Raw genomic sequence first — 25,647 nt, 5'->3', positions numbered from 1 at the left:
GGCGATTGAATTAGCCCTCCAGTATATTAATTCTACTTATCCTCTGACTAAAAAGAGACTTGTAGCCCTTTCTGCCACAGCCTGGATTCCAATTGGAGGCCCGGTAGCGGGTATTACTGAACTAGGTATGGCTACCCGGAGACTTCAGTCCCTACTCCATGTTTTAGTTCATGAGCTGAATGTGGTAGTCAATGCATTGCAGGATCAAATTAATGAATTAAGTATAGTTTCTCGGTATAATCGTATGGGTCTTGACTATCTCTTTGCAGCTCAGGGTGGTCTCTGCACAGTGCTAAATTCTTCAGAGTGCTGTACTATTGTCATAAATAGGACGCATGTGGTTAGGCATGCCATGGATAAAGTCCTACAGTTGGCCAGCCTTAATGTGGAGGATTACCGAGGAGGATTAGACCTTACCTCCTGGTGGTGGTCATTGACCTCCTGGATACGTCCTTTGTTCATTTCCCTAATAGTCTTAGTTTTAGCAGGGTTGTTGTTTTGTTTCCTGGCCTCATGTGCTTCGGCAGTATGCCGTCGAACTTTAACAAGTAGGGTAATGGTGATTCACAAGTCTATTCCTAATTAGGATCACTATAATCTCCAGAGTTTGAGTTATGAGACTTATCTCTGCATAAGCTGATTTTAGTCTCAAAGGGGGGAATGAGGCAGTGGGCAAAGAAAGTGTTAACTCTGATACATAAGAAATGATATTAAAAAGCTTGAAGTTTGAATTCTAGCTTTTTACTTTGCAACTAAAGTGAAGGTATGCCAGATGGTTCAGATTATATTGAACTCTAGCGTTTGCCGGGCTGGGTTAGAAAGGTCAGAGACAGGAATTTCTTTCACCCTTGTGAATAATGAAAGCTAGCTCAACAGCTGTATATTATTAGGCATACTGAATAGTTTTGTAGGCAGGCAGTTTGTTTAGGATTAAATAGAAAAATGCTTAGATAGAAAATACTATTTAGAGAGAGAGAGGCAATAGATTAGTATTTACAAGTTTTTGATATTTAGAATATGTCTTATAAGAAATACTGATTCTGTGTAGTTAAATGTAGAAAACCTTTTTAAATTCTGTATCAATTCTTTGTCTGATGTTTCTAAGCAAGGACTGCAGTGAAGAGGTCAAACATGTGTTTTGACTTATCTGCAGTTCTGGCTGGTTCAATGTATAAGCTGATAGGTGAACAAGGTCAGAACTAGTCAGCTCTCTTCTCCTTGATTAATTATAGGTAAAATGTAGAAATGGTCTTGAAAGTGATAACCTGATATGTATGCTATTAAGTAAGACTGACTTTTGACCTCTTTAATGAATGCCAGAGTTTAGTTAGCAGTTAGTATGAACCAGACTAGGAATATGAGAATAACCAATCTCACTAGGGCCTCTTGGTCTCTAAGTGAACCCAGGTTAAGCTATAGATGAGAAATCAATCATAATGAGAAATGTAAGAGTTCTGGAGACCAAATGTCTGGCTTAAGGGGCCCCAGGTTAGAGGTCAGTTTGAGGAATACCAAACCTATGTAACTGATATTTCAAAAGTAATGATTGGTTGAGGCAAAGTGACCAATCTATTCCTTAACCAATTGGAGAGTAAGGGGGCTGGGCTAGGCTAGGCTGGATAGAACTGTATTTAAGTAGGAGCAGAAGCAGTTTACGTCAGAAGGAGCTCAGAAGAAAGAGAAGGACAGAAGGAACAGACAGAAGAAGGAGAAGACAGCATAAGAAGAGAAGCAGCTGAGACAGAAGCCACATGACACAAAAAGAGCTGAGAGAAAGAGAAGAAGAGACTTAATGCTGATGTCCTGCTTTGTTTGCTGGCAAATAAAGAAGATTTTTCTCTCATACTGGTGTGTGCTGTCTGACTCCTGAAGCATCACAAATTCCTATCTCAATTCCTGCAACAGTACTGTACTCTCATAAGCAATTAATTGTACATATACTTGGAGAATAATAAAAGTATTTGATTGCTTATATATTCTTTGGAGTCTCAGATGCAAGCATCACAGTTGTGTTGTGGCTCTGTGACCCTCCCCCCCCAAATGAGAGGTTAAAATTTGTAATTGTAACTTTCTCTTGATGAGTAATAATCTCTAACTTCACTTTCTCATATGTGTGGCCTTGTATTCTCTCTCTCTAAAGATGTTATATATGATAGTTTAGAGAGGTGGTAAAAATACTAAACACCACTGGTCTTTCAGCACTCCACAATACTAAGTAGTGGATATATGGCACACTGGAGTGAGAGTGAAAAGACAGTGATAATCATAGAGTGATAAGGGGAGCCCATTATTAACAGTACTTATATGTACTTATGTAGGCAGATTTTGCAGAATGATTGAATGCAGGGAGTACTGGATAAGCCGTTTGGCGATAGTTTCCACAGGGGTGATAACACGCTTCCATATTAGCACACCAATACCGGGGAGCAGTACCACCACCAGTGCCAGCAGTGGATGGGACGTCCAGGTGCGTGTAGCACGGATAGTGGTAAGTTAAGAAATCTCTTCTTGATGGTATTATTGTGTTTTAAGAGTATTTAAAGTTAACAGAGTTCCTGGTAGGTACAATTTCAAATTTCAGTGTGAAGGGGGTTTTATTGCTCATTGAACTCCTTACGTCAAATCTGAGCGTGAAGGAGGGGGGGGGGGGGTTACTGCCCCATTGGGCATTTCAGTGTCCCATTGCACTCCTTTCGTGAAGGTTTATTTGTTAGAAAAAGTGTTTTAAAATACCAGGTCCTCTGTCACATTATGGCCACACCTCTAGAGCTAGTGATTAGATAGATATTTTGCAGGAGAAAGAAAGGATCTCACATAAATTTGTAATAGTTGGTTTTAAGTGCAATAAAAGGGCTGACCTTTGTTAGCCCATAGATGGATCCTTTGATACAACTGCTTTAAATAAATTGATCCATTACAATGAGACCCACAAAAGGGGGTTAATCGTGCATTAAACACCTACCATTAATAAACGGATCCTTTTTACGAGAAGATACTGGGAAAATATGATTCTAAAATTGAGCACGTCCAATTTAGTGAAACTAAGGCTCCTGTTTTGGTTGCATTAGTAAAAGATGTAATGCAGAGTTCCGCACTTGCTACGGTTGATGTGACCCGTGAAGTGCATTTGTGGCAAACTTACGATGTGTGCATGTTTCCCTTCTTGCTACTCTATTGGGGAAATGTATTTTTATTTAACTCTTCCTTTTTCTGCTCTGAGTTTTCCCGATTACTGGAGCTACTGTGCTCTTTACAAAAAAAAAAAAAAAAAAAAAGGCACATGAACTGTCTACCCAGTAATGCAAATGTAATGGGGACTACTGATAACTATTCTAAATTGTGTTCTTTAAAGGGAATAATGAATAATTTTATGCAGAGGAAGCAGAACTTGAGTACTCAACCTGATAACAGCTAACAGGAGATTACATTTAAAAGTCTGTTTAATTTTAAGTGTTATGTGGCCAGATTAGGGAAGATTCGTTGGCTGATTAAGTCCTGTGCTGGCATGCTCTTGTCTAATGCTGTCACTGTTTGTACTATGGCTTACTTTGTGTATCTGATGTATATGAGTAAGAATGGAGTTTTGAATTGTCATCCTGCTTAGCTTAGATTTAAGGAAGTACTTTGATCTGTGTCGCAGCATGAAATAAATAAAAACCTTTGTGTTGCAGTAAATTGTTACTATAATTAAACGTTATAGAATTAATGTCTATTGTTTGAAATATGCTACAGTGAATGTCAATCTTAACTTACCTTTAATAATAAGTGAAGGTTCCTGAGTATTGCTGAAATGAACGTATCTCGTAAATTAAGTCTGCCTGTTTCTGTGTGGTTTAAGGTTCACTTCCTGTTTCTTTAGTGAGGGGAAACAGATGTAAGGAGGAAACCACAAAAGATTTTAAGTTATATTATGATTCTTATTCTATTTAATGTGCTGTAATAAAGTATAAAACCTCTTACATAAGTATGCACAGGTAAATAATTGAAAGTGTCCCAATAGATGGAAAAGTTGACATAGCTACACAAGTGGAATATAAAGAAATTTTCTCTCTTTTTTATTATTTCAATGGACTCCAACGAGGTTTCTGATCTGCTGCAGAGGATACAGAATCTCAATGGAGCATTTAAACAGTACTATTGTACTTTTTTTCTCCCCCTACCTCTGGAGTAGCTATCTCACATAAGAAGTACTTCTCGCCCTAGAATACTATTTTGGTAACTTACCTTACTTACTTGTATATAATACCTTGTTTAATCTACAGGTTATGTGGTGAACAATGTGGTTTATTTCCTCACTAGTGTACTGCCAAATTGACCTCATTGCCTGTTTCTTTAAGCATTCACTTTGAAATTTTGCAAATGGGACCAGTCTGGTTTACGGACGGATCTTGTCAAAATGGTAACGTTGGCTTTGCTGCTATCCAGTACACTCCTGATAAAATCCCCATTGAAGTCGTGCAATACTGACTTCCTGATTCTTACACTACTTCAAATGCAGGACTTATAGCTGTGCTGTTCGTCTTATAGTTTAAAGCACTGGATATCCTACATTTCTTGATTGATCTCTGTGTATCTTTGTACGTCAATCAAGGATGCAGCTTTTGTCTGCCTCTAAGATTTTTTAAAGCTGATTTTTGTTGCATTGCACTCAAAACGTGACATATTTACATACAAGGATAAATTTTACATCAACTGTGAGACCTCAGATGACTGAGATCCAAGAGAAATTGCCCCACAGGAAAGGTAAATCTAGATGAATGTTTAAATTTATAAGATTAAGATATAAATAGTTTGTGTATGTAGAAAGAAAATCTTTTATACTGTCCTAGAACAAAGACAGTGCCTATTTAGGCAACTGCCTGTTTGCCCTAAGAGATACACTGTTAGATTTCTTATTTGGGACCATTATCTGAGTATAACCTCTCTCAATTTATTGTTTTATATTACCTGAATTTGAACACTTTTTCTCCTATCTTACAAATGAATAATTGTTTGTCCTTATCTCAGCAACAAGAGGAATGGCTTCTAAATCACACATCTATAATTTAGATACTCAATGTAAGCAGTTAGAATGTTATACTTTTCTCTTACTTTTTTTTTTCTCTGCTTTGTTTTGTATAAATGGGGAAACTGTGCACCTCCCTGATTATTTGGTGCCCTATTTTCATCCATTATGCAAGCTATTAACTAGTTTTCTTTGGACAAGTTTACAACTTTATTTTCCTTAATTTCTACAGTTAGCAATTGGATACTGATGTAATTTTTCTACTTTGCTATTCCATAATTGAAATGTGCCTCTCTAATGATTTTAAGCAAAGGCTTAACTCTGGTTACCCAAAGAAGAGAAAACTACCATGGTAAAGATCTTAAATTTAGCAATTGATTTTATTCTGCAATAACTATCACTAAAACTGTATTAGGGGGAGTATCTGGTTGACCCACTTTTTGAAGTCCCAGTTACCGAGTGTCCTGCTTCAAGTCGGGAGATTCAGGATACACTCGTGTGCAGTAAACAAAGCCCAGGTTTCATGCCGTGAGATCCCTGAGGCACCTGAAAACAAAAGTAAAGAAGTGTCGTATTTCAAGCAACTGGATTCCCAACACGCCTGCATGTCCTGGTGAGGACAAAGATTGGTGAGTAAACTTTGAACACTTTGTTTATAGTTATTTATACTTGGTCCTAGGTCTATATTCTTAGCATAGGTGTTTCAAAAGAGCAGAATAACAGTTACCCATGGTTGGTCCTACGGTCTGATCACCCGTTGGTGTTTTAAAAGGCCAGGGTACATTGCCAATTCCTAGTTTGTCCTAAGTCTCGAGTGTTAGACTGGGTGCTTTAAAAGGCTAGATTTATTAATTTGAGCTACCACACTTCCTGAGTTTTAAATTGTGTCAGATATCTACTGAATAGAATTAAGCTTAATTATGTCTACGTAAATTTCCCATCAGTCCTCTAACTAAACTATTACCTCTGTTTAACAAATTGTCTAATGGAGTAGCACACACTGAGTATGTCCCATACTCTGTTTATTTGACGAGCTTAGCTCAACAGTTACCTGACCTCACTGAAGGTGAAAATAAATGAATATGCAAGTTCTCAGAATTAACCATGGGCATAACACTTGCCATTGGGGATATAAAAGCACTGTTAGGGCGTATATCAGTTACAATCTGTAATAACATCTTTGTCTTGCTTTCCTCAGAAATCGCCAGACAGAAGGGGGGTGATAGTTCAGAGAACCCCAAAGATCTGAAGATAGGAGACTTAGTCCATAGAAAATACTACACACACAAGATCTGGAAGGATCCGGTATATGTTGGACCCTTTAAAGTTGAAGCCATAACAGCTACTACAGTTAAACTACAAGACCACACATCTTGGGTTCATATGAAAAACATCAGAGTAATCAGACAAGCTCCAGTCCAGGAACCAAAGATTAACCCTCAAATAACAGAACTAGGTGACACACCAGAACCACAGCCATTCTGATTGCTCTTATTTTAGCTGTGACTAACTTTACAAGAGTACTTGGGTACTGCTTTAAGTCTACTTGACAGACTTAATGCACGTTGGCCAGAGGACAATTAATCGTTACTTACATGCTACAGAATTAAATTCAGACACAGTTAAAAATACTTTTTACATTACTGAAGCTGGAGTATCAAAATGAGAAAGTGCAAGTGCCTCTAACACAGCTGGCCCTGGAGGTATGCCTGTATTCGGAAGTGTCCCTGACACTACAGGGGCAGGAAACAGATAACTTCTGCATTAATTATACTTTCTATAAGTATATACTAAGACTATATGGACTTCTTTTTTGGCTCATTTTCATTATAGCATTAATTTTACTCTTGCTTGACAAATTTTATTTCAGGTCTGCTTAAAGGAATCATGGACTTACGATCACTACTGAAAGAATAATACTTTTTATCCTGTCTTGCAACATATTTGCATTTAGTTGGTTTATGTTGGAAGCAAACATTAGGTTGATGTTTCTTATCCTGTTTTACAATATCATTGCATTTATTCTGTTTATTTTAGAAACATTTTAGGATAAGTTAGTTTAGTATAAGTTTGTTCCACATACGCATTGAGTATCACAACTTTCTCTTTTTCGAAATACTTTACCTCTACAGCAAACGATTAAGCATTTAAACAACTCAACATACCATATCGTCTGCTGGGAAATATAGAATTCTGATTGTTATGAGCTTTTAGTTTTGAGTTAATTTTGCATAAGTTGTTTTGCATAAATATAGAATACTTTCTTAATATTTCAACCTTTTTCTATTTAACTTCCTCTTTTCTCCTTTCAGAATCTCTAAGCATTTAAACAAGTTCAACCTGTTTGAACATTAATTCTACACCTACCAATTACCCTTACACCTGCATAAATTTTTGATAAGCATTTAAAAACTTACATTTTTATTTTAGAAGTAATATTGTATTGTCCAAGCATCCAGATGCTCACACCAGACACACCTGAAGGAGACTTAGACCAAGCACAGCTAATACAAGAAACTACCCTGTCACTTCCCCGCGAGTGGTTGACACCACAGAACTTAAAATTAACCCTTGTGGGACTTTTGTCTCCACTTTCATACTTGCTTTTCTGCTCAAGTTACCCATACCGTTTTGATTTCCTTACATGACACAGGAATCAGTTATATGAACCAACAATTCCCTTCAGATTTTTGACTGGTCACTCATAGCTTTAGGACTGGTCTTCCTTCCTATTTCCCTGTTTAGATAGCATTTAGCCAGACAATAATTTAGATATGGTGTAACCTCCCTTAGTATATTAAACCATACTATGACCCTTCTTAGTATAATTTTTTTTTCCTCAAGGTTCTCTTCCTTTGGAGTTTCGTAATTATAAAGGTATATGGGAATTACTCATAGAAAACGTTGCTACCATTTTGCTCTGTGATGGAAGCCATGTTGCCTTCAGCCTATTTTTAGTTACACCATTGGCAAACACACAGACTCCCCTTACTAGTGTCTCTCATACTTACTATATGCCTCTTAGTACTCATAAGATTGTGTGGCCATGACGAGTAAGTAAGGCCCAGAACTCCCAACCTGCTTAGGGATTCTAGGATGCCTGCAACCTAAGACAGCCTACAATCAGAGCACTAACCATGTCCTTTTTGAGCTCATGGTAATAAAGACCTAGCTCAAGATTTGATTTTAAGGTGAAAGCAAACATCTAGGTGCAGGACTAGGTCACTTGCAAGGAGCACTAGCCATTCCCATATTTAGTGAAGGTCTTACTTTCAAAGACCTTCAAGGGGGGGAGATATCATCATAGCTAAGAGCTTGGAATCAAGGCCTGACTTTGGTTCAGGATCTAAAATGAGAGAAAACCTTACAGGCCCGTGGCTCTAACCTGAACTCCAGTGTGACTGCAGAACTCATGATCTGTTGTGACACTCATGCGGCAGAATGAGGAACGGACGTAGGTGGAAAAACAGCAACATGGTGGTCACAGATGTTCTGCAGCTGACAGAACAAGATAACTCCTCAGGAAAATGACCTAGCCCACTATATTATTAGCATTTCTAAGTAAATAATAGCTATATTATATTATTAGCATTTCCAAGAACTAACCAACTCATTACCATAGCCACTCAGTGTTGGCCACGGTGTTGTCATGTGTCCAATGGGGCATGATTGTTGTGTTACCTGTAGCCTGAAAAGACCTATAAAAATGTATGTACTTCCTACTTCTTTAGAGACTCAGACCCAGAAGAACACCTATGTGTAGCTGTGGTACTGTACTCTCATAAGCAATTAATTGTACATATACTTGGAGAATAATAAAAGTATTTGATTGCTTATATAGTCTTCGGAGTCTCAGATGCAAGCATCATGGTTGTGTTGTGGCTCTGTGACCCCCCCCCCCCCATGAGAGGTTAAAATTTGCAATTGTAACTTTCTCTTGGTGAGTAATAAAATCTCTAACTTCACTTTCTCATATGTGTGGCCTTGTATTTTCTCTCTCTAAAGACTTTATATATGATAGTTTAGAGAGGTGGTAAAAATACTAACCGCCACTGGTCTTTCAGCACTCCACAATACTAAGTAGTGGATATATGGGACACTGGAGTGAGAGTGAAAAGACAGTGATAATCCTAGAGTGATAAGGGGAGCCCATTATTAACAGTACTTATGTAGGCAGATTTTACAGAATGAGTGCACTTTTAAAATAGTAACTCCCTTTTTCATTGATGATTTATCTTATGCATTTGATTTTGATGTGTCTGTACTCAACTTTTTAAAATATTAAGAGGCTCCCCGATGCTTGGGCTACACGGCTGGAAGAGAATTGGCTGTGCGTGCGTCAGTTCATGAGCTCACGCATTGAAGTCCAAAGGCTTGCACACGCTTTCTGGCAGGTGCTTGCAAGTACTCTGTCATGAAGATAGCTGCGCTATCATCTTCATTCTGGGCGCTAAGCAATAAAGAAATTTGAAGAGGTTAAGCTTTCACGCTCAGTGCGTTTTCTTCAAAGAGTAGGTAAAAGGGGAGATTTTCCTGTCCATTGGATGTTATTTTGGGCTTCTCCAGAAAGTCAGATGGTGACAGTGTTTTTGGTATTGCTGAACCTAGGTATAGTCGGAGAGCAAAATGGGGTGGAATAAAAAAAAAGATGATGTGTTGCTGCGTAGGTTGACATGTAAATGCCGCTACATGATAAAAGCAGTGACCTTTCATCTCCTGATAATAAAAATTAATCACTGCCTTGTTTGCCAATTATATTTCTGAAATAATATACATGCTGGGGGTTGGTGGGGACCGCTGGATACATCCAAGGATGGGCTGCATATCTGGCTTTTAACAGCATCTTGGGACAGGACAGAATAAGCAGAAGTTGACAATACTAGATTATTCTTGCACAGTATATGCTTATGAAAGTAGATGCAGTGACAAGAAGGCATTCTGTAATTTTGTAAACCACTTTGTCCTACTAGTTAGTAAAAGTGGTATATCAAATATTTTCAATATTCATAAACATATATGAATCAAAAACATTCCAGTGATAGTCTGAAGGGGAAAAGGTGGTATAGAGGGACACAGAACGATAGATGGGTGATCAGAAGGTAACCAAGCAGTATAATTTTGTGGTTTATAATGTGATAGAAAACCCAGATCTTTAAGTCTTTTATTAGTTCCAAAGTATCTGATCATTTTAAAAGAATCCAGGGACGAAAGACTTTTGAAGCTCTCAAATAGGGTTCTGATGATAAAAGATAGAGTGCTGTGATCCCAGAAGAGGCCTGAAAGATACAGAAATAATTCTCCATTTTTTGGTATGTAACTATAAGCTTGGTACTAGGGGATTTTTTTTCTGTCTCTACATGATGTACAGGTTAAGTACTTGACACTGACATTTCTGTTATCTGTGCTGTTCTCCTGTTTTTCTCCTTCACCACTTTGATTTTCTTACATTGCAGGGACAGGGCGAGGACAGAGCTCAAAGAGACTGGGCAGGAACAAACTTTCTGGTCATGTCATTCTCTACTGAAAAGTTGAGAGAAAGGGAGGAGTCCACTTTAAAGAAGAGAAGCCAAAGTTGCAAATAGCGAAAGTCGGCCTGACGGGTCAGACCCCCCCCCCCCCCCCATGGTTTCTTCTGAAAGTTAAATCTTTAACACAGCTTTGCTCTGCTGCCTTCTGCTTTATGTTGTGAAAAAAACAGATCCTTTTGAAAAGGAAAGTTCTGAAGGCCAATATGCCTATTTTCTTTCCTGTGAGAAATGAGGTTAAGCTGCACACATTCCTCCATGGCTGTAGGGGGCGATGTCAGGGGGCATTTGGCATCATTTGCCGCACTGGGGATTGGTGGCTCGGCTTTGTAAAAGAGGCCCTATAAAAATTGGGATAATTTTGAGATATCAAAGTTTCACCAAAGACCAAAATTTTTATATGAAAGGGGAAGGAATTTGGGAGAAATTCTGTCTGAGTTCTGGTATTCCAATGATTTCTCAGGTACCTCCAGGACATTATAGATTTAGAGGGTGTGTACTGCCTTGGAAGAAAGGATAACCACGGATGATATGATACAGATGTTCAAATATTTGAAAGGTATTAATATGCAAACAAACCTTTTCCAGAAAAGGGAAAGTGATAGAACTAGAGGACAAGAATTGAGGTTGAAGGGAGGCCAACTCAGGAATAATGTCAGGAAGTATTTTTTCACCAAAAGGGTGGTGGTTACTTAGAACGCCCTCCTGCAGCAGATGGTGGAGATGAAAAATGGAATTCAAAAATGCATGTGATAAACACATAGGAAACATGTTTAGAAGGAAATGGCAACACTGGTAATTGAGAAGCAAAGCCAGTACTGGGCAGACTTCTATGGTCAGGAATGGAGCTTTTCAAGGGCTTCAATGAAAATGTCAAACGTTTTAGAACAAGGACAGTGCCAGGCAATATCTACAGTCTGTGCCCTGAAAATAGCATGGACAAATCAAGATCAGGTATACATATTTTGTATCACCTCATACCTTATGTAATGAGTTCACCTTCTCAGGCAGACTGGATGAACCATACAGGTCTTCATCTGCCATCTTCTACTATATTACTTCCCATCATGTGACTCCATCCAAGATGGCAGCTAGTAGTGAAAACAGGAAGCGACAGTGTGCCCGGTGATAGCTGCCATCTTGGGAAAAGGGGCATGGCTATGACAACTTCCTGTGATTTCACTAAAAGGGGTGGGGTTTGGGGCAGGGTTATGCAAATATAGGGCAAGGGGAATGGTTATGCAAATGAGTTGGAGTATGTCATATCCGGTGACATTGAAGGTGGTGGGAAGTGGGTGTAGTTTGGGTGGGATATGGGTGTGTCCTCACGTCTGAATGCCTGAGAACCTGGAAGTGGGCATGTCACCTGTCAAAATCAATTAGTCTGACAAATGCTGGTGAGATATACTATCATCACTATTTCACTAAATATCTGCAATAAATTATGATCTACTAGCATAGATACACAGGATAGATCAAATTGCACTCTGCTTAACAATGAATGACCTGTCTTCAGGTATTAAAGAGAAAAAGAACACTTTCTATATTGTGCTCCTTAGAAATCCTGATTGAGATGAATATAGAATATCAGCTTTCGCTATACATCCTTCCATGATTTTAGTGAAAACAGGATGGAAGCTACTGACCTATAATTAGAAGTTGAAAAATGGCTTTATTATTCTTAAGGACTGGAGTAAGAATAATTCCATAATTTGATAAAAAAAAAGTTCCCTGACAGAATTTCAAATTCAGCCAACTTCTTAGTATATTTACACAAAGGGATGAAATGTCTTTCATTGTTAATTAGGATAGACATCTAGTACACAATGCAAGCCTGCAAATTTTCTAATTGGTGCATGGATCTAATCATGCTGAACCAACTGAAATTTATTCCCTAATCTGTTTACTAGTATGTCTCCCCACTAAATCAGAATTAAAATAAGTTCTTTGTCCTCCACTAACTTGAGCACATTATTTTCTCCACCTTTCCTCTAAAATATTTTTGTTCTTCTCCCTCCCTAACCCAACAGAATGTTCCACACACTCATACAGTTACAGTGGGGAAGAACTGAAGGCCACGCAGAGATGAGAAATGCATGGAAACAAATGCAAAGAAAATACAAAGTACACAATAAGACAAAAGGACATACTACAAAACCAAAATTGGACCAGACTACAAAGACGCACAAACTTTATCAACTCGTGAATAAATTACTAGACACCACACTGGTAACCAAAACCAGCACAGACACCCCATCAGCAAACAACCTCGCCAAATACTTCAATGAGAAAATTATCAAACTATGATCCACACTACCACTCAATACCACCGACCATGAAAAATTCATTGATTGCTTGGACCCCAACCCCCGATGAATAACCAGTAGATCGAATCTGGACAAACTGATCTTTTAACTGAAGAAACCATCTCCCAAGCAATCAACAAACTTGCCAAATCCCACTGTAAACTGGATATTTGTCCCAACTACCTAATAAAATTTGCCCCCCAACGCTTCATAACATAACTAACGTCACACCTGAATTACATGCTACAACATGGTCTTTTCCCCAAGGACAAAGGAAGTATACTACTCACCCCTATACATAGTAACATAACATAGTAACAGAGATTTAAAGAAAAAAAAAAAAAAAAACGACAACCAACTACCGCCCAGTAGCATCCATCCCTCTGGTAGTCAAACTAATGGAAAGTATGGTAACCAAACAACTCACCGACTACCTGAACAAATTCACAATACTACACGAATCACAGTCAGGATTTCGATCTAACCATAGTACCGAAACAGTGCTAACTACTCTCCTAAGCAAATTCAAACAAACAATTGCAACTGGCAATAATGTACTTCTCCTGCAATTTGACATGTCCAGCCACCAAATATTATCGAGCATACTCGAGTACTTTGTGTTGGAGGAAAAGTGCTTAGCTGGTTCAACGGCTTCCTAACTGCAAGATCATATCAAGTGATAGGAAATTTAAAAACGTCACCACCATGGAAACCTGAATGCGGAGTACCCCAAGGATCACCACTCTCACCAGCCCTCTTTAACCTAATGATGACACCTTTAGCCAAATCGCTATCTAATCAAGGACTCAACCCGTACATCTATGCAGACGATGTCACGATCTACATCCTGTTCAAACACGACCCAACCGAAATCACAAAATCAATCAAAGCCTCCAAATAATGAACTCATGGGCGGACGTACTCCAACTAAAGCTAAACGCAGAAAAAACACAATGTCTCATTCTCTCCTCACAATACAACACGAACAAACCCACCACCATAATCACCCCAGACTACACCCTTCCTGTCTCAGACAGTCTGAAAATTCTTGGAGTAACAATCGACCGAAACCTCACACTTGAAAACCATGCGAAAAACACAGCAAAGAAAATGTTCCACTCAATGTGGAAACTTAAAAGAATTAAACCTTTCTTCCCAAGGGAAATATTCCGCAGCCTGGTACAATCAATGGTACTAAGCCACCTAGATTACTGTAATGCCATCTATGCTGGATGCAAAGAACAAATCATTAAGAAACTTCAAACTGCCCAAAACACAGCAGCCAGACTCGTATTTGGAAAAACGAAATACGAAAGCACCAAACCCTTAAGAGAAAAACTACATTTGCTCCCATTAAAAGAACGCATTGCGTTCAAAGTTTGCACCCTGGTTCACAAAATCGTTCACGGCGAAGCCCCGATCTATATGTCAGACCTCATAGATCTGCCAACTAGGAACACAAAAAAATCAGCACACACATTCTTGAATCTCCACTACCCCAGTTGTAAAGGACTTAAATATAAAACCATATATGCATCCACTTCTCCTACATTAGCACTCAACTCTGGAACGCACTACCGAAGACCATAAAAACAATGAACGACCTAACAAACTTCCGAAAACTACTGAAAACTGACCTATTCAAGAAGGCATACCACAACGATTCTTCCTAAATACCAGACAACTAGACGTTACACAAACTAGACAAAACCGAACTCTTTATACTTGACGGACTACCTCGTTGCTACCAATATAAGCTACGCAATACGCACTACCACTTTATTTCTTATGCTGGAAATGTTCTTCTATAGTTGACTATTTAACTTACGTTATAACCTATTCTATCAAGCAGGAACTTCTATGTAATACCACTTTGTATTCCACTTTGCCATGTATGTGCCTTAATGCAATATCATTTGTAATTCTTCACCCAGTAATGGCGATTGCCATTACGGCATAATGTAAGCCACATTGAGCCTGTAAATTGGTGGGAAAATGTGGGATACAAATGCTACAAATAAATTATTCAAATGCTACAAATAAATTATTCTTTATTTACTTACCAAGCAAGAATACAGACTGTTTCTTTTCTCATGGGAGTTACAACAAAGCTGCACATGAAGTGCTCTCTGAGTATCTTTTCTGCAAGCCTGTCAGTAAGCCTGTCACATGAACAAGTGAGCCTTTGGGTTACACAGAGGGCATGATTTTTAGGTCTTAGCTGACAGCCTCAGGCCTCTGAACCTGTAAATGACAGGGCCTAGTTTGGTTCATTATATACAGAAGCTTCCTGTAACTTGCATGCCAGGCAAACTTTCTGAATCAAGTAATCTTACTTTAAAAAAAGCTTTTTATAAATCATGGCTATACGGATAGATAGGCGAGGGGGAGGTAAGCGCAAAATTCTGTATCCCTTAGGACTTAAATCCCTTAAACGGGGTTAGTCCAAAGATAACCATGTGAAATGGACCAAAGAAGGCACACTGAAGAAATAACAGGGTGCCTGAGATGAAATATTACAGTGTTAAATGTTGAAGTTAGGGGGAAGAGTGACAAGTGAAGACTACTTTTGATAAGTGAATGTGTTGTGACGATGCAGTTTAAATTTGGAAAACACAAATAAGTTTCAAAAAATGGTTGCAGAAACACAAATAGTGGCCCACTGGCATTCTATTTTTATGTTCCCTTTTTATTAACATGCAACCTGTAACTAGAGATTCCCAGCAATGAGGGTTTAGTATCTTGATTGTCAGAGAAAGAAAGCAGTACTTCTTGTACCAAATGTACTCTGAGGACATCAGGATAAGTCTTCAATAACCCTGAGACTTGGCTTCTACCAATTTTAAAGCTTTGGAACCAAAATGGCTCCTGCACATGTCAGCATGAAGTCCCACACAGGCATGGATCTCCGTGCTTGAAAGCTCTACAAACTTACCCCCCCCCCCCCCCCCCCCGGTTTACTAATCCATGCAGAAATGCTGACACAGCCCATTCAAAGTGATTGGGTTGTATCAGCGCTAGCACAGCTTAGTAAACAGGGGGTTAAGCAAGCTTTAATATATTTTCTTTTACTACACTAGGCACCATCAGATGACATCACCCATCAGTGAAGACATATCCTGCTCTCAGAACACTTCCTACGCATAGTTGCTTATCTATAAAAAAGATTCTTCATGGACAGTACGATAAATCACCACACCTTCAGGGTTCACTCTCATGGATCTTCCTCCACTCCCATCCCACTATCTGTTGGAGTTCCCCAGGGATCTGTCCTTGGACCCCTTCTCTTCTCAATCTACACCTCTTCCCTAGGCTCACTGATCTCATCTCATGGTTTTCAGTATCATCTTTATGCTGATGACACCCAGCTATATCTCTCCACACCAGACATCACCGCGGAGACCCAGGCCAAGGTATCGGCCTGCTTATTCGACATTGCTGCCTGGATGTCCAACCGCCACCTGAAGCTGAACATGTCCAAGACCGAGCTCATCGTCTTTCCACCAAAACCCACTTCTCCTCTTCCTCCAATTTCTATCTCAGTTGATAACACCCTCATCCTCCCCGTCTCATCTGCCCGCAACCTCGGAGTCATCTTCGACTCCTCCCCTCTCCTTCTCTGCACATATCCAACAGACTGCCAAAACCTGTCGTTTCTTCCTCTTCAACATCAGCAAAATTCGCCCTTTCCTTTCTGAGCACACCACACGAACTCCCGTCCACGCTCTCATTACCTCTTGCCTTGACTACTGCAACTTACTCCTCACCGGCCTCCCACTTAGCCACCTATCCCCCCTTCAAACCGTTCAGAACGCTGCCGCACGTCTTATATTCCGCCAGAACCGATATACTCATATCACCCCTCTCCTCAAGTCACTTCACTGGCTTCCGATCAGTTACCGCATACAATTAAAGCTTCTCCTCCTCACCTACAAATGCACCCGGTCTGCGGCTCCTCACTACCTCTCTACCTCCATCTCCCCCTATATTCCCGCCCGTAACCTCCGCTCACAGGACAAATCCCTCCTTTCAGTACCCTTCTCCACCTCTGCCAACTCCAGGCTCCACTCATTCTGCCTTGCCTCACCCTATGCCTGGAACAATCTTTCTCAACCCCTACGCCAAGCCCCCTCCCCTACCCATCTTCAAATCTCTGCTTAAAACTCACCTCTTCAATGCTGCTTTCGGCACCTAACCTTTCGAGAAATATAGTATGCCCTATCAGATCGACTCTACACCTGTCTTTTAGATTGTAAGCTCCTTGAGCAGGGACTGTCCTTCCATGTTAAAATTGTACAGCGCTGCGTAACCCTAGTAGCGCTTTAGAAATGTTAAGTAGTAGTAAATCAGATATGCAATGTTTGGCGTCATCAGCTCTACCATAGCTCAGAAGCCTAAAAGCCCTTTCAGCATGTGCCAACCTTCCCTTTTTCAAACAAGTTCTTCTCAGCGAGTCGTCAAGCTGCAGACAGCTTCGTTGATAAAGGAATAGCAAGAGCATTTATGTAACTTATTTAGACTACTATCCACAGAGAAACTCCATAATATAAGCACCCATGCTTTTTCCAAGGACAAACAGAATAAGATGGTGACTCCCAAGCTTAGGGTGGTAAAGGGCAATACACTGAGGAAGACCCCTGCTCTCCCTATACATAGTAAATTATGGCAAAGACCTGTATGGTCCATCTAGTTACAACCTGTACAGAGTACTGCGGTAGAATGAAGTAGCAAACACAGACAGAAAAGCACCATCTCCTTATATTCATTAGCAACCAAAGGGGTAATATTCAGCCTGTGATGTTTAACAATTTTATAAGCCTCTTCCAGTCATGGAATGACCTAGCCCCAGATATATTCAAAGCTGGGGCATGCACGGTACCTGGCACTGAACATCTGTATATGTCCACTGACCTGGAAGTTAACCAGGCATCGGTCAATATTCAGATCGGTGTCCAGTTAAACTCTGCACATTAAGTTAGGACTGCTGTTTTGCTATCCTGATCTGTGCTTACTTAGCCGGTTAGCAGACTGAATATTGCTGCTAATTGGCTAAGTTGCCACTCCACCCTAACTCTGCCCCTGGTATACCACTAATCTAGCTGGTTAGGGGATGACCAGCTAAATTAGTGGTATACCAGGGGCACAGTTAGTCTAAGTTCCAGCAGTGGGTGACGGAACCGACACGGGATGGAGCTGTTCTAGACCAGGTGCTTACGAATGGAGAGTACGTTTCTGACATCAAGGTGGCAGACCATTTGGCATCTAGTGATCATTGTATGATATGGTTCAATATTAAAACAGAAGAGAGGGCTCATTTGAGATTGAAGGTCCTGAATTTCAAAGCAACTAACTTTGCCGAGATGGGGGAATTTCTCAAGGAACAGTTAGCAGGATGGGAACAGCTGAAGGATGTAGAACAGCAATGGACAAGACTGAAAGGAGCTATATTAAAAGCAACTAACTTAACACTGAGGTCAAACTTTTGGCCAAGATATTGGCAAACAGACTGGCAAGAGTATTACCATCATTAGTAGCTGAGCCACAAGTGGGGTTTACTCGGGGAAGGGTTATAGCCAAAAATATAAGACGGATTCTGGCGGCTTTGGAGACAATTGGAAGGGAAGGACACCCAGCTTTACTCATCAGCTTTGACGCTGAAAAAGCGTTTGACAGAGTGGACTGGGGCTTCATGTTTGGTATATTAAAGGCTTACGGGATAGAAGGCTGGTTTAATGAAGCTGTGCAAACATTGTATAAAGACCCCGAAGCCCGTGTATACGCAAATGGTATAACTTCAGATAGATTTAAGATTAGAAGAGGAACTAGACAGGGATGCCCTCTCTCCCCTCTGCTATTTGTTCTAACTCTGGATCCACTGCTGCGGGAACTGCAGCTTAATCCCGATGTAAAGGGGGTACATATAGGGGACTTTCTTTTTAAAACAGCTGCGTTTGCAGATGACCTATTGGTATTGATAACTGAACCTAGAGATTCCCTCCCCTACCTGATGGAGAGTCTGGCGGAATATGGGGACTTTTCTGGTTTCCGATTAAATCTTTTAAAATCAGAAGCGTTGGCTGGTTCAGATGATTTGCGGAGGTTGTGGGGAGAGGGATTCCCATTGCAGTGGGCAAACGCATCATTTAAATATTTAGGAATCCAGCTGGCAATGGACCCGACGAGGTTATATGACATTAATGTGCAAAGGTTCCTTCGGGAGACAAAGGAGCAACTGATGCACTGGGCAAATTTGCCATTGACTTTATTGGGACGATTGCATTTGTTCAGAATGATGGTCTTCCCTAGATGGCTCTATCTTCTACAAACCCTTCCTCTGTGGCTACTCAAAAAAGATTTAGAAACCCTTAGGAAATTAGTGATGAAATTCTGCTGGGGGGGTAGAAAACCTAAAGTGAGATGGAAATACCTATTAGGGGCACAAAAGATGGGGGGCTTAGGACTCCCAGACATCCGCAAGTATAACCAGGCGTGTCTGTTAAGACATTTGAAAGATTGGTTGATGGACTCAGATACTTATACACATGTGGAGCTTGAGCGAGACCTCTTTAGGCCTTGGCACCTGGTATCTTTGATACACTCTCCAAGGAGAGATTTACCAGAAAAAGTAAGAGGAAGTGTGCTATTAAAGTCAATGAGACATGTGTGGAAAACGGTGCTCATGTATTGGGGGCAGGATAGTAGAGGAAGTGTGTGGTTGCCTCTGAGGGGGAATGTTTCATTCAGGCCCGGAGATGAAAATAGGATTTTCCGATTATTAGAGAGTAGGGGAGTCCATTCGTTGGACGAGCTGGTAAGGGAAGATGGATCCTTGCTCTCGTACGCTGACTTCTTGGAGAAGTGTGGGCAGAAAACGGCCACTTGGCTGGCGTACAGGCAGTTATATCACTATGTGCATACCCTCCCACCAGATAGTCTACACCCACGATTTGGGAGACAATTAAGAGAATTATTAGAAGGAGATGCAGCGGGACAAATCTCAGTGTCCTGGTTTTACAATAAATTAGGTAGGCTTGCAAGGGAACGGGACCTGACAGAGGTGGCACATAGATGGAGTATAGAGTCAGGCAGAAACATCTCTACACAGTTAATATCGTCAGCTCTTCAGAGTGGGGTAACCATAGTTCACAATGCAGAATTACAGGAGTGTCACTTCCGCACTATCCATCGGGCCTATTTCTCTCAGAGACAAGCTTTTAGAGCAGGAGTCTTGACCACACAGAACTGTAGGAAGTGTCTCAGGTTGGAGGCAAACTTATTTCATGGGATTTGGCAATGTAGGTCAATATCATCATTCTGGGCGGCAATTGGTAGATACCTGACAAGGGTGTTGGGGCGCACAATCAGCATAACATTTGAAAGAGCTATATTCAGTATGCCCAGACTCTGGATGGGAACCACGAGGGGAGAGAAATTGTTTCTCAGCAAGGCCTGCATATTGGGGAAAAAATGCATCTTACTCCACTGGACTGAGGATTGCCCACCCTCCTTTTGGCACTGGAGGAATAGACTCCAGGAACTATTGACATGGGAGTCTAGAGGAGCGGGACTGTCGCCGGGAAGGCAGCGGAGGTTTCTAGCAATCTGGGGGGCATATATAAACACCATATCACCTAAGGCGAGAAGTCAGATCTTGAATAGACTTCCCTGGGACCAGTGAAGGGAATTGGACTATAAGCAATGCGCAGGGAGGGGAAGGGAGGGGGGGAGGGGGGGGATTTTGGGGGAATAAGGAAAGAGTCTTGGCTAGGTAGGTTAAAGGATGGATGAGGCCCTGATCTCAAGACCATACCTGACATTTGTTTAACGAGGTCAACATATATTACGGTTATTTCCCAGTTCAGGGAAGGTTTTAGATGACTGAGGCTCAGGTCATTTTGAAGTTAATAAAGTTAATAAAGTATACCAACCTGAGAAGGAGGGGGAAGGGATGGGGGGCATAGGGGGGAGAAAAGCTTCTAAAACACAAAATAGATGGTTGTTTTGTATTATCTTAAACCTTGGTCTACAAGAGGATACTGCCGCAATATTAAACGGCCAGGTATGTGATCTGCGATTTCGGTGGATCAAGATAGGCAACCAATCAGCAACATACAACAAGAGTTATTAGTTGAATTTAATATTTTATTTGGATGTTTATGTACAAACAAAGAGATAAATATTCTGTTTATAAGCACAAAGGTTTGGGGGGGGAGAAATGTGGGAGGGAGGGAGGGGGGGGGGGGGAGGGAAAAAACCTAGATAACAGAAACCAATGATTGTTCCATATAAGTATGTTATATTATTTACACAATTGTACATCGAAATGTACATTCATGTTTAACATGCTGAACCATTAATAAAAACTGTTGAAATATAAAAGCAACTAACTTTTATGTTAGAAAATTTCATTAAATGTACAAGGAAAAGAAGGCCTCTCAGGTACTCGAATGTAGTAGCTGAAAAAATAAGGGAAAGGAGGCTAGCCTTTGCACGTTATAAGAGGACTCAAAGATGAAGACAGGAGAGAATACCTAAATAAGTGAAGAGAAGCTGGAAAAGCTATCAGGAAAGCGAAGCGGCAAATGGAGGAAAAGATAGCTAATACGGTAAAATTGGGGGACAAGACCTTTTTCAGATATAAGTGACAAGAGGAAGTGCCAGAATAGCATTGCGAGTCTCAAAGCTGAGGGAGAGAAATATGTGGAAGATAAGGATAAAGCTGAAATGCTTAACGATTATTATTTTAGCTCTGTGTTCACAAATGAAAGACCGGGGATAGAGCTGCAGAAAACAAAGGCTAAAGGGGATGGATGTATGGTAGACCAAGACCCGTTTATGGAGGACTGTGTTCTTGAGGAGCTTGCCAAACTAAAAGTAGACAGAGCGATGGGGTCTGATGGGATACACCCGAGGGTGCTTAAGGAACTCGGAGAAGTTCTGTCGGCTCCGCTGATGGACCTCTTCAATGCTTCCTTAGAAACTGGAGTGGTCCCGGTGGACTGGAGAAGGGCAGATGTGGTTCCTTTGCACAAGTGGAAGTAAGGAGGAGGTTGGGAATTAGAGACCTGTCAGTCTGACCTCGGTGGTGAGTAAGCTAATGGAAACGCTTCTAAAGAGGAGAATTGTGAGATTTCTAAACTACATGGAATGCGGGACCCGAGGCAGCATGGCTTCACTAGTGGCAGGTCGTATCAAACGAATCTGTCTTCTTTGACTGGGTGACCAAACAGTTGATGTGGGAGGGGCGCTTGATGTGATATACTTGGATTTCAGCAAAGCCTTTGACACGGTTCCGCACAGGCGACTGATAAATTGTGTGCCCTCGGTATGGAACCTAGAGTAACTGATTGGGTTAAAAATTGGTTGAATGATAGGAGATAGAGGGTAGTGGTAAATTGAGCTTGCTCTGAAGAAAAAGATGTCGTCAGTGGAGTACCGCATGGATCGGTCCTAGGGCCGGCTCTTTTTTTTTTTTTTTCTTTATTTATTTATTTTTTGAAAATTTACAAGATCTCACTTATAAATGGTAATACAGCCATACATTTACCAACTACATTATTTGTCAGTAAAATACAAAATTTTATATAAGCTCAATGACAAATTAAACAAATATAATAATAAACAATTGCTTCCTTAGACCACCATACTTGGTGGGGGAGGAGAAAGAAAAAAAGAGGAGATTAAATGATAGAATCAAATTAAAAAGAAAATGGCCTGGTTCTATACCCCCAACTTAATTCTAACGCTAAATAACTCAACACATCCTACCTGGACAACTTCTTATTTTCAATAAACAATTTAAGCTGGTCTGATTCAAAAAAAAGACATATTTGTTACCCAAGTACTTTATACAACATTTGCATGGGTAAGCTAACAAAAATGTAGCCCCCATTGCTTTAACTTCTTCTCTGTAGACTAAGAAAGCTTTCCTTCGTTCCTGTGTTAATCTAGTCACATCCTGGAATATCCAGATTTTCTGTCCACAAAATAATTTATGTAAATTCTTAAAGAACAATCTTAATAAGGCATTTGAGTCTTGTTCGAATACAAATGTTACTAGGAGCGTCCTACGAGTGGACACCTCTGTCATAGAATCTTCCAGGAAAGCTGAAATATCTTGAAGGTTCGTAACCTGGTTATTATCTGTTGGAGTCACTTTAGTTTGTTTGGATTCAGGTAAATAGTAAATTTTGTTAATCGGTGGAACCGCAGTTTGAGGGTAGGCCAAAATTTCAATTAGGTATTTTTTCCAAAGATCCATCGGTGAAATTCCATATACAATGGGGAAATTTATAAACCGCAAGTTCAACCGTCTATTATAATTTTCTATCTGTTCCAACTTTAAAGAAGTCCTGGTTTTATCCTTTATCAGTGTTTCCGCTACAGATTTCAAAGTTAAGATCTCAGATTTTTGGGCTGACGATTCAGTTTTAACATTTTCAAGCGCAGATGTTAAAGAGTCAAGTTTACTAACCATTAAAGACGTTTCTTGAGACGTTTTTGTTACTGCTGCCGTTAACTGTTGTAAAGCAGTCCAGATAGTTTGTAGAGTCACCGCTTGGGGAGCAGAAGAAAGCTCCATGTTCATAATCTCTACTTCCTGGGGTTGTGTACCGCTTTCTGAGGCCCTCTGATCGCCGACTTCTGGCTCCGTAGAGACCTCCACACGTTCCCGAAGAATAGCAGGACAAAGCGGTGGAGTAAGCGCCGGTGGGGATAAAGATGTCTCAATCCCTAATGGGGATGTCGCTCCTCTGACAGCTCCATATGCGGGATCCCTTCCGCCGGTTACCGCTGGGGTGCTCGCTGACCAGGGGTAAGTATTCGGGCCGACAGCGGTAGACCCTTTACTACCCCTTTTCTCTTAGTATGGGGCATCTGGAAGGAATAAAGCAAAAGCAAAAGAGATTTCAGCTCAGACTGCAGCGGAGCCTCGAGCCAGAGCCGCCATCTTGACTCCTCCCCCCCCAGGGCCGGCTCTTTTTAACATCTTTGTGAACGATATTGTGGAAGGGCTGTCTGGTAAGGTTTGCCTCTTTGCAGATGATACTAAACTCTGCCAACAGGGTGGACACCCTGGCGGGTGTGAATTACATGAGGAAGGACCAAGCGAAGCTAGAGAAATGGACCGATATTTGGCAACTAAGGTTTAATCCCAAAAAATGCAGGGTCATGAACTTGGGTCGCAAAAATCCGAGGGAACAGTACAGTATAGGGGGTGAAGTGCGGGACTTGGGGGTGATTGTGTCTGATGACCTTAAAGCTGACGGTCAAAGCCAGAAGGATGCTTGGGTGCATAAAGAGGCATGACCAGCAGGAAAAAGGAGGTGATAGTGTCGTTGTATAAGTCTCTGGTGAGGCCCCATTTGGAGTACTGTGTACGGTTCTGGAGACCGCACCGACGGAAAGATATAAACAGGATGGAGTCGGTCCAGAGGGCGGCTACGAAATTAGTAAGCGGTTTTGAATGCAAAAATTATAGGGACAGGCTTATGAACCTCAACATGTATACACTGGAAGATAGGAGGGAGAGAGGAGACATGATATAAACGTTTAACTATCTCAAGGGCATTTATGTACAGGAAGAGAGCCTTTTCCAAATGAAGGAGAGCTCTGGAATGAGGGGGCATATGACAAAGTTAAGAAGGAATAGGCTTAGGAGTAACCTAAGGAAGTATTTCACAGAAAGGGTGGTGGAGGCGTGGAATGGCCTCCCTGTGGAGGTGGTGGAGTCGAGGACTGTTCCAGAATTTAAAAAGGCATGGGATAAGCATGTAGGATCGCTTAGGAACAGGTAGAATTGGGGGTTATATGGACTGGATGGGTCATATGGCCTTTATCTGCCGTCATGTTTCTATGTAGCAGTGATTCAATGGCACTACCTGATTAAGTCCAACTAAATATCAGCAGCCAGCTAGCTCAGTGATGTTTAACCAGGCAGGAGCGTCTCCTGTCCGGTTAAACCTTTCTGAATATTAACCCTATGTCAGTATACTTGGCCCTCGTGTCTTTTTTTGTAAAGAAAACTAATGCCACTTAATGGAGACTGGCTGTCTCTGGAAATACAAAAAGGACAACAGAGAACTACAACAGATTTCACTTCTTAGGCCTTCACTACATAAAATTGTTTTTGTTATGAATAAGTAAAAAAAGGCCATAAGTTCTACTTAACCCATGTTGACACCAGATTTAGAGTCTATTGAGACTGCAATACTGTATGGCTAAAAATGCGATCCTTCTGAAATTACTTGTAGAAGCAATAGTGTTTGGCAAAGATATAGAGCTAGGGTTGCCTTACAAATCTCATGGAGGAATCAATAGAGGTGAGCAAAAGAAGCTGGTATTGCTCTCAGGTGAGTATGAACCTCATCAGATAGCTGAAGACCTGCCTAATAGTAACAAAGACAATTCAGTCACAAATCCACTGGAACCATGAGAGGCCCTGCCAATAAGGGCAGCAGAATTTGCTGGGTGGTGGCAAATACATTTTAAAATTTAACATTGATTTTTTGAAGACTTACTGATAAGATCCCTTCATGTTTAGCTGCTACTTCAAAATTTATGTTCCATCCTGCTCTTTGCACTCTGGCTCCCAAGCCATATTCAAGGTTCCAAGTTTTAAATAAACAAACTCTGGCACAGGTGAAAACCTTTCCATTACCTCCTCCTGTGCTAGCCCCCAAGCTTAAAGAAAAATGAGTTGTCTGGTCCCATACCCCTCTGAAGCAGACTTCCTGTTAGAAGGTGATGGAACACTGTAGCTCTTCAGTGCAGGCCTGTACCTATAGGGCCCACACACTGCAAAAGGAAG

The 25,647-nt window shown here is 40.7% G+C and overlaps 1 protein-coding gene across 11 annotated transcripts in view; it reads right to left on the bottom strand.

The window, feature by feature from the left end:
- Positions 1 to 25,647, bottom strand: part of LOC115477180 — a 122,833-nt gene that overhangs the window by 40,495 nt on the left and 56,691 nt on the right. For 4 of the 11 annotated variants that reach the window (XM_030213845.1, XM_030213848.1, XM_030213844.1 and 1 more), the window contains exon 6: positions 5,443 to 5,551. The exons of 5 other annotated variants lie outside the window; for them this stretch is intronic. In XM_030213845.1, coding sequence (XP_030069705.1) covers positions 5,475 to 5,551 — 77 coding nt within the window. In that variant the 3' untranslated portion in view covers positions 5,443 to 5,474. The remainder of the gene's footprint in view (positions 1 to 5,442; positions 5,552 to 25,647) is intronic. 2 more of the 11 variants (XM_030213846.1, XM_030213849.1) reach the window with 1 other exon arrangement.

Source organism: Microcaecilia unicolor, chromosome 9 (assembly GCF_901765095.1).
Source record: "Microcaecilia unicolor chromosome 9, aMicUni1.1, whole genome shotgun sequence".
Classification (NCBI taxonomy): Eukaryota; Metazoa; Chordata; class Amphibia; order Gymnophiona; family Siphonopidae; genus Microcaecilia; species Microcaecilia unicolor.
Note: the sequence above shows the minus strand (reverse complement) of the source record. Positions and strands in the feature narration are given on the sequence as shown.